Source organism: Carettochelys insculpta, chromosome 15 (genome assembly GCF_033958435.1).
Source record: "Carettochelys insculpta isolate YL-2023 chromosome 15, ASM3395843v1, whole genome shotgun sequence".
Lineage (NCBI taxonomy): Eukaryota > Metazoa > Chordata > Testudines > Carettochelyidae > Carettochelys > Carettochelys insculpta.
In genome coordinates, this window is record NC_134151.1 from 39,705,021 (window position 1) to 39,720,223 (window position 15,203).

The following is a 15,203-nucleotide window of genomic DNA, read 5'->3' on the forward strand; positions in this document are numbered from 1 at the left end:
TAACTTCTAATGGGCTTAACCCTCAAAGCAGGAGCTACTCTTTCTTCCAAATTCTGTTTGCATTAACTGTTCTAACTCTACATGTCCATACTCTTCCTCCCATACGCTAACCGAAAACTCATCACCGAATAAATCATTTTGTTAGTCTTTAAAGTGCTACATTACTGCTGTTTTGTTTTGATGGCACACAGACTAACATGGCTACCTCTCTGTTACTATTCTACATACTCTTGTTAGTCATATATATGGCTCTTGCTATGGTGGCTTTTCTCTGCATTACTAGATCAATGCCCTAACTGCTCCTCTCCATTGGTAACCATCTCAGCATTGTCTAAGCAGCAATCCAGAATCAAACCACCCAGCAGCATAAGATATTCAGATTCTAGGTTCTCAGACCGTGATGAAGAAACCAAGAGCCAGCTAGCCATCAGGACTGAAAATACATCACAGAAAATCAAATAATGCCCATCCCACAGCCTGTCGCAGCAAACCCTCACTTAGTATTTCTACCTGACTGAGCAGCTAGCAGATGGAGAGCGTCTCTGCAATCACCACTGAATACAGATTGAGATGAGGAGAAATTCTAAATAAGGGTAAAAACACCAAGGTTATTGTGGGTGACCACCCAGCACCAGAATTTGACTGTGCAACAGCAGTGGAAAGCAGAAAAGAGAAAACAAGGCCCTATGTGCAGGATTCTCCTATACCACCTATCAAAACTGGCACTGTTGCATCGCCTTGGCGGCTGTGGGCAGGCTTGGCCACAGTAGCACTGTGAGCTGGGAAATTTTGAACTGCATACTTGTCCTCACAGACACCCCAGCCATCTTCAGACTATGCAGCAAGGTCTTTAAAAAGTTGCTCAGGGCAGAAAACCTACTGGGAGAGTGAGGGGAGGGAGAGAGGATCATCAGACCTCAAGTAAGAAAGGGGTCTCCTGCTCAGCAAAGGAGAAAGAGCAGGAAGTCTGTAGTACTGATGAACAGACACATGCTTTCAGTGGGCTGCCAGTAACAGATTCTCTGCTTGTAGGACGAAGAGCTCAGACTAGAGAGTGCTGGCAACTCTGGCTGCCTTTTCTACCTCATTCAGTGTCTTCTCTACATTCATCTGGCCAGGAAAAAGTAGAGTAAGGAGTTGCCTTCTCTCTCTGAAACTGACTTCTACTTAATGCACGTTGGTATCTCCTCTACCCCTGACAATACTTTCTCTTCTTCACTCACCCCAGACATTTGAGGCATTTAGATATAACGTTTTAGGACATGCACAAAACCTGAAGACATTACAAACGAGGCAGAGCACTGCCTAAAAGCCTCTCCAGTGGTAATCCCAGGAACACACATAGACTATCTAGTTCAGGACTTGGCAGACCAAGGAGAGGGAAGGCAGGAATCAAGGATTTTTCACCAAAGTGTCCCATTGTAGGCTGCTCATGCTTAAGCCACAGGCCCGTGAGCTTGTGCACTGGAGAGCAAAGCTGCTGAGGAAACATAAAAGGAGAAAGATGGTATTTAAAGGAGGCACAACCCAAACAATCCAGGGCCTTATAAGTTAAAGCCAATACCATGAACAAATGGGCTGCGAGCCACGCAGGCCACAGTATGCCAGGCTGAGATGCTTCCCCTGGGGAATTCACATTCTGGGTAAGTTGAAATCTCCCGATGACTTCAGGCACTGTCAATCAAAAATCATACACAGTAAAGAAACCTCTTTGTTTTACTAACAGCACCCAGAGTTACCAGAAGGGAAGGAGTCTCTACAAGTCTGTCCACATCTGGACACTGTTCATGCATCTTGCTCAGTTGGTACAATGAAAGCCAATTGCATGCTGGAGTTCTCTACTCCAGTGTTTGAGTAGCACATACTGATGGAGAAGGGTCCTTTGTTTAAAAGCAACTTGTTCCACTGGACTTTTAAGGTGTCCAATATTCCCACTAGTCTCAGGCTTAATAAAACCTTGTTTAGTCCTTGGAGTGTTTGCACTGAATGTAACATAACAGGCTCCTTTGAAGATGTAGCCCATGTACAGTTCATTGCAGTGACCCAAACCAAGGTCACAGATTGTGATACCTGCTGCTAAATCCATTATCCAGACTTCAGGCAAAAATTATGAAAGGCTCTCTTAACTGGCAGATGAACATCCACCAGCAGCAAAGGATCCTACAAGATGTCACGTTGTGAACCGAGCCAGGCTGACTGACGCCCACATTTGGGGTTTCACAGAAATGTCACAAGTCTCACCCAGCTTATTCAGATACGCTGCAGTGCCTTGAGTTACGCAAGGGTTCTGTTCCCACCCACCCTCACATAACTCGAATTTCACATAAGTCAGGGGTGGCTTTTTTCCTGGCGGAACGCACGTTTGGCAGCTGGGGAAGCAGCAGGAGCACCTGGAACTCCTTGTGAAATATAAGTCCTGGGGTTGTGGGGGCAGTTGGGGATGGTCAAGCCTCGCAGTGGGCTGGGGGTGAAGCCTGGGGTGAGTTCGGCCTGCAGAGGGGCAGGGGTGGAGTTGAGCCAGAGCCACACGTGGCGGGTTGAGCTGGAGAAGTGCACAGGTGGTGAGCAGGGCTGGCGCAGGGGTGCTAACCGGGGTGCCATGAGGTCGGGAGATGAACCAGGGTTGGGGAGGAGCAAGATTTTGAGTTGCACTTAACTTGTGTTAACTCAAGTTAAGCTCAACGCAAAATCGTGCATGTCAAGAGTTTACGGTACTACCATTACACATGCTCAGCCACATCCAACATAATCCATTCTACAGTCTTCCCCCTCCCTTATAATTTAAACACAACTCGCTCTTCTTACTCTCTGTCCACTCTCAACAATTCCATTTGCCTTTGGAACCTTCTCCAACTCTCTAAAAGGTGCCCCATATCACAGCACCAACCACCACCCTCTCATCAACCCTTGGGAAAAGTCTTCCCTAAACTTCCATGACTGTTTTTTCAGTACAGGACTCAGATCCCTCAGCACAATCACCCTCTTTTTGCTTTTTCATTCAAGGAATATTCTTGACTTTGCAGTAGCCCTAACCCCCTCCAACCTCTCTAGCTAAATCGCTGATTCTTTTTCTACCTCAGTGTGCCCTTGTAGCCAAGAAGGCTAACAGCATATTGGGGTGCATTAGAAGCAGCATTTGCAGCAGATCTAAAAAAAGTTGTTGTTCCCCTCTATGCGGCACTGGTGAGACCACATGTGGAATATTGTGTCCAGTTTTGGAACACCCAGTATAGAACGGATGTGGATGTGCTGGAGCAGGTTCAGAGGATGGCAACGGAAATGATAAAGGAGTTGGAGCACAGGACCTATGAGGAGAAGCTGACAGATTTGGGCTGATTTAGTTTGCAGACAAGAAGACTGAGGAGTGATTTAATAGGAGCCTGAGGGTGAGAAACTGTTCTCAGTGGTGTCAGATGGCAGAACAAGGAGCAATGGTCTGAAGTTACAGAAGGAGAGATGTGGGTTGGACATTTGGAAAAACTGTTTCACCAGGCGGGTGGTGAAGCACTGGAATGTGTTGCCTAGAGAGGTGGTAGAATCTCCATCCCTAGAGGTTTTTAAGTTCCGGCTTGACAAGGTCCTGGCTGGGATGACTCAGTTGGGGTTCATCCTGCTTGATGCAGGGGGCTGCACTCAATGACCTCCTGAGGTCCCTCCCAGCCCTGGGATTCTAAGATTCTATGCCCACTTTCTGCCTGCCTCAAACATGCCCGCTTGTGGCTATGGCTCAGCTTCTTGCTTAACATCTCACAGGCAGAAGAATTTATCTTGTGCAACAGGAGCTCCCCCAGCACCCTCCCAGGTCAGACACTCTGCCTTCTTCCTCCACTTAGGCCTTCCAACTGCCTTCACCCTCAGTAACCCTGGCACTGAACCCTAGCCCTCTCCAGGCATCTCCTGAAGTACTGCCTCTCACCAGCTCCATGGCATTGCCCATAGTGCCACAGTCACATGTCCTGCACTAGGCAGTGTATTGGGAATTGCAGCGCCTCTCCACGCTCTGGGGCTTGGCCAAACCCCAACACTCCTCTGCTCAGGAAGTTGACAGTGCCTACCACCCCCACACTATCTGCTGCACCACCCATCCTTCCTATCCACCCTGCCCTTCACACATGGCCACGGGCCCCCCTCACACACACACGGCCACGGCCCCCCCCACTAGCCCCCCTCACACACACACACAGCCACCCCACTAGCCCCCCTCACACACACGGCCACAGCCCCCCCCACTAGCCCCCCTCACACACACACACAGCCACCCCACTAGCCCCCCTCACACACACACCGCCACGGGGCCCCCCCGCTGATCCCCCCTCACACACACACCGCCACGGGGCCTCCCCCCCCCGCTGATCCCCCCTCACACACACACCGCCACGGGGCCTCCCCCCCCCGCTGATCCCCCCTCACACACACACCGCCACGGGGCCTCCCCCCCGCTGATCCCCCCTCACACACACACCGCCACGGGGCCTCCCCCCTCCGCTGATCCCCCCTCACACACACACCGCCACGGGGCCTCCCCCCCGCTGATCCCCCCTCACACACACACCGCCACGGGGCCTCCCCCCCGCTGATCCCCCCTCACACACACACCGCCACGGGGCCTCCCCCCCCGCTGATCCCCCCTCACACACACACCGCCACGGGGCCTCCCCCCCCCCGCTGATCCCCCCTCACACACACACCGCCACGGGGCCTCCCCCCCCCGCTGATCCCCCCTCACACACACACCGCCACGGGGCCTCCCCCCCCCCGCTGATCCCCCCTCACACACACACCGCCACGGGGCCTCCCCCCCCGCTGATCCCCCCTCACACACACACCGCCACGGGGCCTCCCCCCCGCTGATCCCCCCTCACACACACACCGCCACGGGGCCTCCCCCCCCGCTGATCCCCCCTCACACACACACACACCCTCACACGTGGCTTGGGGCCCATCCCCAGCGGTCCGGTACGAGCCGGCCGGTCCCGCCGACCGGACAGGCCCGAGGCAGCAGGCGGGGCCCAGCCTCACCTTCGCGCGCCTTGAGCAGCACGGTGTTGGCGACGATGTTCTCCAGCTCCATGGGGCCCGGGCGGCGCCGCCTCTTGCCCGGCCGGGCTCGCCCTGCCTCCGGCTCCGGCTCAGAGCCCGCCTCCGGCTCCGGCCACACCCCTGCCGTTGGCCCCGCCCACTATTTACCTGAGCGCGGCAGTCCGCGCGCACTGGCCTCCCGCGCCGCGCTCTGATTGGGCCGCAAGGAGCACGAGCTCCGCCGTCCCCGCGCCGCTGCACTCGTATTGGCCCGGAGGCGAAGGAGGTGTGGAGGGGCGGGGACCCAGAGCCGGGCGTCAGGTCGCGGGGATTGGCTAAACTGGCCTCTAGTCATCCCTGGAGCCTGATAGGCCAGAAATCTGCCAATCAGCGGAACGCACTGTCGGAGCTGTAACCGGCAAGCGCTATGGCCCGAGGGAATGAACCCCGCCTACGGGACGGAGCTTGCTTCTGATTGGAGGAGCAGCTGCCACTCTGCCGTGATCCCGGTGGTGATAGGAAAACCCTGTGCCGGAGCTCCTAACGGCCTTTTCTGTGGGCCCGGCGGGGGCGGGGGCGGTGCAGGGACGTCAGCGGCAAGGGCGGGGCGACCGCTGCGCGCTGGGCAGGGACAAGCTGCTCGCGGCGGAGAAGGGGGAAGGCGGTCGCGGTCGCTGGGGGCCGGGAGGGGGTCGCTGGGGGCGGGGCGGGGCAGGAGGTCCCTGGGGGTCGCTGGGGGCGGGGCGGGGCAGGGCAGGGCAGGGCAGGGCAGGAGGTCCCTGGGGGTCGCTGGGGGCGGGAGGTCCCTGGGGGTCGCTGGTGATCTGAAGAGGTGGGTCTGTCCCAGGGACGCTCATCAGTGATGTGTCAGTGTTTGAAGCGCTGCCTGACTCTGGGAACCTCAGGGGGATGTACCAGGGTATGAACGAGGCATTAGGACCCCCCCAGAACGAGACGGCACCTCTGAAATCCAAATCTGGTGAAGTCATCGCTGACAAAGCCAAACAGATGGAGCACTGGGTTGAGCACTACTCCGAGCTGCACTCACGCAAGAATGTCGTGGTTGACGCAGCCCTCGATGCCGTCGAGCTCCTACCAGTAATGGACGAACGGGACCAGGAACCGACTGTGGATGAACTCAAGAGAGCCATCGACAGCATTGCAGCAGGAGAGGCCCCTGGCCAGGACGGTACCACCAGAGGTAATCAAATGCGCCGCGGACACACTCCTGGAACCCCTGCATGAGCTGCTGTGCCTGTGCTGGAAAGAGGGTGAGGTTCCACAGGATACGCGTGACGCTAACATTGTAACCTTGTATAAGAACAAAGGAGACAGAAGCGACTGCAACAACTACCATGGAATCTCCCTCCTAAGCGTCACTGGTAAACTGTTTGCTCGCGTCATCCTCGGCAGACTCCAGAAGATTGCTGAGAGCGTGTACCCTGAATCACAGTGCAGATTCCACACAAAGCGGTCTACCATCGACATGGTCTTTTCTCTGAGGCAGCTGCAGGAGAAATGCAGGGAGCAGAACAAGCCACTCTATATTGCCTTCATCGACCTAACCAAGGCCTTCAACTTGGTCAGCAGGGATGGACTGTTCAAACTGCTCCACAAGATAGGACATCTGCCACAGTTACTCAAGATGATCCAGTCTTTCCACGAAGACATGAGAGGAATCGTCCAATAGGATGGCACATTATCGGATGCTTTCAACATCAGGAGCGGCATCAGACAAGGATGCGCCCTTGCTCCGACATTGTTCGGGATCTTCTTCGCACTCCTCCTTAAACACCTTTGGATCTTCAACAGACGGCAACTTTTTGCACACAAGATCTGACGGGAAACTGTTTAATCTTGCAAGGCTGAAAGCTAAATCTAAGGTGCAGGAAGTCCTTATCAGACATATGCTGTTCGCAGATGACACTGCTGTCATGTCACACACACAGAAGACCAGCTTCAGAAGCTGCTGGATCAGTTCTCCAAAGCATGCAAGGACTTTGGGCTCTCCGTCAGCCTAAAGAAGACAAATGTACTTGCTCAGGACGTTGCTGTTTCTCCATCAATCAGCACTGACAACTATACGTTAGAGGTCGTCCATGAGTTCGTTTACCTCAGGTCCACCATCACTGACACCCTGTCGTTGGACACTGAGCTAAATAGGAGGATTGGTAAATCAGCCACAACTCTGTCCAGACTCAGCAAAAGAGTGTGGAATAACAACAAGCTGTACACTCACACCAAAATGCAAGTCTACAGAGCCTGCATCCTCAGCACCCTCCTTTATGGCAGCGAGACTTGGACCCTGTACGCCCGCCAGGAAAAGAGGCTGAACGTCTTCCACTTGCACTGCCTCAGGCGTATCCTTGGAATATCGTGGAAGGACAGAGTGTCCAACACTACTGTCCTTGAGCAAGCTGGAATCGCAGCTATGCACATCCTCCTCAGGCAGTGTCGGCTCCGCTGGCTTGGCCACGTCCACAGGATGAATGATGGAAGGATCCCAAAAGACATCCTGTATGGTGAGCTAGCCTCTGGCAAAAGACCTCCCGGACGCGCCCAGGTGCGCTACAAAGATGTTTGCAAGAGAGACCTCAGGGAAGTAGACATCAAGCCAGACAGCTGGGAGGAGCTGGCAGACGATCGCAGCAGACGGAGGCAGGAACTATACAAGGGCCTTCAGAAAGGTGAGTTGAGGATCAGACAGCTAGCAAAGAAGAAGCGAGCCCACAGAAAGCACAGCAAGGACCTGCCAGACACCCATTACATATGCAACAGATGCAGTAAGCACTGTCACTCTCGTGTGGGTCTTCACAGTCACAGCCGACACTGCAAATGAGGATGCCAAACAGAACTACGAAGGGCGTGTTCCATAGTCTATGTAGACTGAAGGATGCTACTACTGCTGCCTGATGGCTGTTTTGTTTTGCTTCATCCCATGCAGCTGACAAAGTGGGTCTTTGCTCCAAAACATCAGTTAGTCTTTAAGGTGCAACGGAACTTCTTGTTGTTTGTGACAGGACAGGTTTTCTGGGCACAGCCAGAGAAGTCAGTCCAGGTACCTTTGCTTAAAACCCGGCCACTTACAGCCTCAGGCTGGAATTTCCTTCTCCCTACGGCAAATCCAACCAGCCACCACAGCACCTCTGCCAGCCCCACTGGCCCGCCAGGAGCCACACGAGCAAACCCACAGACTGCCCAGCTGCTCTATCAGCCCAGACCAACCACCCCCAGCTTAAGGTGAGAGGCTTTTACGCCTGTTTCAACAACACTGCACAGATTCTTCCAGACCCCACAGGGCCCAGCTCCAGACCCTAGTTAATATGTATTTGGATCTTACTCAAAGCAACACATTCACCAGTTCTTTAGATCTAATATCTAAGGATTTATTAATAAAAAAAACAGAATTAGAGAGAATTGTTAAAACAATACTTCACATAGTAGTAGGCATCCTTCGATCCCGAGGGATCATGGGTTTGTGCCCCAGTTGGACTGATTTGAGCAGCGTCTTCTGTGGCTGTGCAATCCAATGCAGGAGTGGCAGTCCTTTCCGCACGGTGAGCAGCAGTAAGCAGATGTCGCTCTGGTATCACGGGCATGGATCTTCCTGAGGGCTCTCCTGTATTCTGCTTCCTTCACCAAGGTAGTTTCATACATAGCAAGAGCTTCCTTCACTCCCTGTTTCCAGGCATGCCTGTCTGAGGCGAGCGAATGCCAGGTGTTCACACTGATAGAGAGCGCTGAGGTCACGCTTGCACGTGTCCTTGTAGTGCAATTTAGGTCACCCTTTTGGCCTCTTTCCAGACGCCAGTTCGTCGAAGAGGAGGTCCTTCGGTATTTGGCCATCCGTCATGCGTGAGACGTGGCCCAGCCAGCGCATACGCCTCTGTTTGAGAAGGGTGAACGTGGAGGCGGTGCCTGTGCACTGCGCTATTGGGGACCTTGTCCCGCCATGAGATACCAAATATACACCTAAGGCAGTGCATGTGGAATGTGTTGAGCCGCTGCTCTTGTTTTGAGCGCAAAGTCCGTGTTTCACTGGCGTACAGCAGTGTGCTCAAAACACAGGCTGTGTAGACCTGCACCTTGGTGTGTACAGTGAGCTTATTGTTAGCCCATACTCTCTTCGTCAGCCTGGAGAATGTTGTGGCGGCTTTTCCAATGCGCTTGTTGATCTCACTATCAAGTGACAAGTTGTCCGAGATCGTCGAGCCTAGGTACACGAACTCATGGACGACTTCCAGTTCGTAGTCTAGCATGTTGATAGGTGGCTCGTTACCCACGTTTTGGCCCATCACCTGGGTCTTCTTTAAGCTGATTGTGAGGCCAAATTCCATACATGCATCCGCAAAGCGAGTTATGAGTGACTGCAGTTCCTGCTGAGTGTGAGCAGCAATAGCTGTATCGTCAGCAAAAAGGAGCTCCCTTAGACGCTTCATAGGCACCCTGGTCTTCGCTCTAAGCCTCAACAGTTTGAACAGGTTGCCGTCCATTCTCATGCGGAGAGAGATGCCCTCTGTAGCAGTTCCAAAGGCATATTTGAGCAAAACTGCAAAGAAGATGCCGAACAGCGTTGGAGCCAGCACACACCCCTGCTTCACTCCGCTGAGAATCTCAAAGGGTTTGGATGTGGATCCATCATATACGACGGTCCCCTTCATGGAAGGTCCTAATAATGCTGAGCAGCGTTGGCAGACAGCCGATCTTAGCCAGAATCACGAACAGACCTTTTCTGCTGATGAGGTCAAATGCCTTGGTCAGGTCGATGAAGGCAATGTACAGAGGTTTGTTCTGCTCCCTGCACTTTTCTTGTAGTTGCCTAATGGAGAAAACCATGTCTATGGTGGACCTTTCAGCTCAGAACCCACACTGAGACTCAGGGTAGACTCTCTCCGCAAGTACATTGAGCCTCTTCAGAACAACACGTGCAAATAGCTTCCCCACGATACTGAGAAGGGAGATGCTGCGATAGTTGTTACAATCACTTTTGTCACCCTTGTTCTTGTAGACAGTAATGATGTTAGCATCCCTCATATCTTGCGGTACGCTGCCTTCTCTCCAGCATTGGCAAAGTATTCCATGCAGCTCTGAAACTAGGGTACCATTAGCGCATTTGAGGATTTCTGAGGGAATATTGTCTTTCCCTGGGGCTTTTCCAGAAGAGAGTGCTTTTAGCGCGTCACTGAGTTCCTCCAAGGTGGGCTCAGCATCGAGTTCAGTCATGGTGTGCAGAGGCTTGATGGCATTCCGGGCTCTCTCTGTAACTACGGTCTCTCTGGCATACAACTGTGAGTAGTGTTCCACCCAGCATTCCATCTGCTTGGTTCTGTCCTTCAGGACCTTGCCTGTGGCTGCCTTAAGTGGGACAGTCTTTCCTTGTGATGGACGGATGGCCTGCTTGATCCCATCGTACATTCCTCGCATGTTACCAGTGTCTGCAGCCTGCTGAATCTTGGAGCAGATTTGGAGCCAGTAATCGTTGGCACACCGCCGAGCAACCTGCTGCACTTGACTGCAAGCAGACCTTAGTGCCTGCAGGTTCACCTCACTGGGAGAGGACCTGTATGCAGCCAGTGCCTGTCTCTTCTTCTCAATCAGGGGCGCCAGCACTTCAGTGTGGGCTTCAAACCAATCAGCAGGCTTGACTGTCTTCTTCCCAAAGGTAGATATCGCAGTATTATAGATAGCGTCCCGTAGTTGTTCCCATCTCTTGCTGATATCAGTGTCGTCCGGGCGGGGCAAGGCCTCTTCAAGTGCTTGGGCAAACTCGCATACTTTTGAAGGGTCATGAGTCTTGCCAGTGTCAATGCGCGGCCTCCCTTCATTTTTGGAGCGAAAGAATCTTCGTGGCTGGATGTGCACCTTACTACACACAAGCAAATGGTCAGTGTCACAGTCTGCGCTGTGGTAGCTACGTGTCACCCTAACGTTCCCTAAACAGCTGCATTTGGTGAGGATGAGGTCAAGCTGGTGCCAATGTTTCGATCTTGGGTGTCGCCATGAAACTTTGTGCTGGGGATTGACGTTGAAGAAGGTATTGGTTACGCAGAGGTCATGTTGGGAGCAGAGTTCAAGGAGGCGCTGTCCATGTTCATTCATCTTCCCTGTTCCAAACTGTCCCAGACAGGATGGCCAGCTGTGGTGGTCGCCCTCAACTCTGGCGTTGAAGTCGCCAAGGATGAATAACGGCTCATGGGAAGGTACCTCACTGATGGCAATGCTAAGTTCATCATAGAACTTGTCCTTAACTTCTTGGGCAGAAGTTAAAGTAGGCGCATAGACGCTGAAGATGTTGACCATGCCCACTGGTGTTTGAAACTGGATTTTCAGCATTCTCTCAGTTCCCACATTTGGTGGTATGACTGAGCCAACTAGGCTGTTTCTGATTGCGAAGCCAACACCGTGTCCCCTGGTCTCTTCTGGAGGCTTCCCATGACAGAAAAAGGAAAAGTCCTTCTCCCTGAGACATCCAGAGGACGATAGCCTTGTTTCCTGGAGGGCCACAATGTCCATCCGCAGTCTTCTCAGCTCGTTAAAGATTGCTGTCTTCTGGGGGTTACTAATGCTCTGTAGGTCTTCTGTAAGGCCCAGAGTCATGGTCCTTACGCTCCATGTGCCCAGCCTGAAGGCTGGATTATTTTGTTGCTTGTTTGTTTTGCCTGGCGTAAGGTTAACGATCCACCTGTCAGTGATTCCCTAAGCCCCACACACCCAGTGGAGCAAGTGGACCGTGGCGAGGCAGCACCTACTTGGCTGGGGGCTGCCTAGCTTGAGGTGGGCGGTAGCTGCCCAATGAGATCCGAAGACCTCTCCCACCATCGGAAGCAACTTCACATACATCAGTCATAACTACTGATGCATCCAGGGGTGGTGTTTGCTGATTCTTGTGAGTCTCTGAAAGTTCATTTCAGGCTACCTAGATTCAGTCATTAGAGCATTGCAGATTCAGCCTGCTGGGGCCCACATGCTGGGACATGGACCCTTGGAGACCACAAGACAAAAGATCCAAGATGGATCCTCTAAGTCCAACAGTATGGTTTCTCTCTTTTGTGTTCCAGGACAAAGCCTCTTCTTCCCATAGTCCCTTCAAGTTCTGCCCCCCACCCCCCAACTCAGGTGGGCTGTTGTAGCAAACTGCCATTGGATAAATCCCAGGAGATTAGTCTCAAATTTCTGAGATGCACCTGTTCCTTTGTGTCATCCAGGTTGCTTGACCAGTGGGCTGCATCCCATTCACAAGTCCCAAGCATCTGTGATGTGGATTCCACACTTGAGCGCTTGTTGATAGTTCATTCATACTTGCTGGGGCTGAGTTCATGCTTACTATTGTGAAGCTTAGCACACAAACATTTTTTAACACTGCTACATAGCTTAAAATGTCTGAGTTTACCTACATACATAAGACAGACCTATGAGTAGCATACGCAGATTCAGGGCATTGCCAGGTTTTGTTAGATGCTTCACATGGCCCCCTTAGCACAATATATGGGGCCATTAGTCACACAAAATGGCTTCCATACCCAATATAAAAATCCAGCCATGTGACAGATGGGACGGTTGCTAGGAGCAGAGGAGAGGGATGGCAGTCACTGGGGGTGAGGCTGCTGAATCCCAAGCATTGTTACAGGCTGAGGACCGACTGGCTAAACAGCAGTGCAGCAGAAAAGGACCTGGGCATTACAGTGGATGAGAGGCTGGATATGAGTCAGCAGTGTGCCCTTGTAGCCAGGAAGTCTGATGGCATATTGGGGTGCATTAGGAGAAGCATTTCCAGCAGATCTAGAGGACTTGTTATTCCTCTCTACTAGGCACTGGTGTGGCCACATCTGGAGTATTACATCCAATTGTGGGCCCATGAGCACAGAAAGGCGCTGGATGCATTGGAGCAGGTTCAGTGGAGGGCAACAAAAATGATTAAAGGGCTGGAACATGTGACCCCTGAGGAGAGGCTGAAGGACTTGGGTTTATTTAGTTTGCAGAAGAGAAGACTGAGTGAGGGACAATTTGATAGCAGCTTTCAACTTCCTGAAGGGGTGGGCTTTAAAGAGGATGGAGGGAGGCTGTTCTCAGTGGTGACAGAACAAGATGCCAAGAAGGAGGAAAGGGATAGTTCAGTGGTTTGAACATTGGCCTTTCAAACCCAGGGTTGTGAGCTCAGACTTTGAGGAGGCCATTGAGGGGCCTGGAGCAAATAGGTTTTGGTGGCAGGGATAGCTAAGTGGTTTGACCATTGTTCTGCTAAACCCTTGGTTGTGAGGGGGCCATTTAGAGATATAGGGCAAACAAATTTTAAAAAATTCTATCAGGAATGGCAATAGGTCTTGCTGAGAGGGCAGGGGACTAACCTCAATGACCTCTGAAGGTACATAAGAACATAAGAACGGCCATACTGGGTCAGACCAAAGGTCCATCAAGCCCAGCATCCCATCTGCCGACGGTGGCCAATGCCAGGTGCCCCAGAGAAGGAGAACAGAAGACAAGTGATTTATCTCCTGCCATCCATCTCCTGCCCTTGTTATGAAGGCTAGGGCACCATACTTTATCCCTGGCTAATAGCCATTTATGGACCTGACCTGCAAAAATTTATCAAGCTCTTTTTTAAACCCTAATAGAGTCCTGGCCTTCACAGCCTCCTCGGGCAAGGAGTTCCACAGGTTGACTGTGCGCTGTGTGAAGAAAAATTTCCTTTTATTAGTTTTGAACCTACTACCCATCAATTTCATTTGGTGTCCCCTAGTTCTTGTATTATGGGAAAAGGTAAATAATTTTTCTATATTCACTTTCTCCACACCATTCATGATTTTATATACCTCTATCATATCGCCCCTCAATCGCCTCTTTTCCAAACTGAAAAGTCCCAGTCTCTCTAGCCTCTCCCCATATGGGACCCTTTCCAAGCCCCTAATCATCTTAGTCGCCCTTTTCTGAACCTTTTCTAATGCCAATATATCTTTTTTGAGGTGAGGAGACCACATCTGCACGCAGTACTCGAGATGTGGGCGTACCATAGTTTTATATAGGGGAAGTATGATATCTTTTGTCTTATTATCGATCCCTTTTTTAATAATTCCTAACATCCTATTTGCCTTACTAACTGCCGCTGCACACTGCGTGGATGTCTTCAGAGAACTATCCACTATAACTCCAAGATCCCTTTCCTGATCTGTCGTAGCTAATTTTGACCCCATCATGTAGTACGTGTAATTTGGGTTATTTTTTCCAACATGCATTACCTTACACTTACCCACATTAAATTTCATTTGCCATTTTGCTGCCCAATCACTCAGTTTGCTGAGATCTTTTTGTAGTTCTTCACAATCCCTTTTGCTTTTGACTGTCCTGAACAACTTGGTGTCATCTGCAAACTTTGCCACCTCACTGCTTAGTTCCAGTTCTGTAAGACAGGTGTATCTCCAGTGGTCTGAATTTACAGCAGGAGAAGTATAGGTTGGATATTAGGAAAAACTATTTCACCAGGAGGGTGGTGAAGCACTGGAATGCATTACTAAGAGAGGTGGTGGAATCTCCATCCCTAGAGGTTTTTAAGTCCTAGCTTGACAAAATTCTGGCTGGGTTGATTTACTTGGGGTTGACCCTTGCTTTAGGGAGGGGACTGGACCAGATGACCTTCTGAGGGCCTTTCCAGCCCTAGGATTCTATGGTAAGCCCAGGGCAGGTACATTAAGTAGTTCTACATTGAACAGTGTTGAGAGCAAATGCTTAATTCTAGTTCCTTCAATCTTAGGCCTTGAATTTGTCACAAAATTTGTGAAGTAAATTTATACACTTTCTGGTGTATTCTGTTGATGCAGTTTTCTGCCTTTGACGAGATGGGAAATGCACCATGTTGCCCTTTTCCACTTGCATTTGCCACATCTTTAATTTACCTTTGAATGGTTTGACCTTTGTGACAAGGGAAGTAAGAAGCTGGTTAGGCCCTTGCAATTTGAAATTGAGCTCTGCTAAGTACTAGGTAATGTCAACCAGGAAGGCATTTGAGGTCACTCAGCTCAGCCACAGGTCCCCTTCATCTCCATGAGAAGTTTCACTTCGTTCCTCCATTTGTAAAACCACATCATTGCCCTTTCTCAGCTCAGCCAACGCACCTCACAATAACCAACTAAATCATATTCTGCTTCAGTCTTTCAGTAGATCTTTAAACTGGGAGCTGGTTTATCCTTTAC

The 15,203-nt window shown here is 51.4% G+C and overlaps 1 protein-coding gene across 3 annotated transcripts in view; it reads right to left on the reverse strand.

Moving 5' to 3' along the window:
• The window catches only part of GRK6 (G protein-coupled receptor kinase 6), a 48,540-nt gene extending 43,413 nt beyond the window's left edge, over positions 1-5,127 (reverse strand). For all 3 annotated transcript variants that reach the window (XM_075009549.1, XM_075009548.1, XM_075009550.1), the window contains exon 1: positions 5,020-5,127. In XM_075009549.1, the coding sequence (XP_074865650.1) occupies positions 5,020-5,071 (52 nt within the window). In that variant the 5' untranslated portion in view covers positions 5,072-5,127. The remainder of the gene's footprint in view (positions 1-5,019) is intronic.
• Between the last annotated feature and the right edge of the window lie 10,076 nt (positions 5,128-15,203).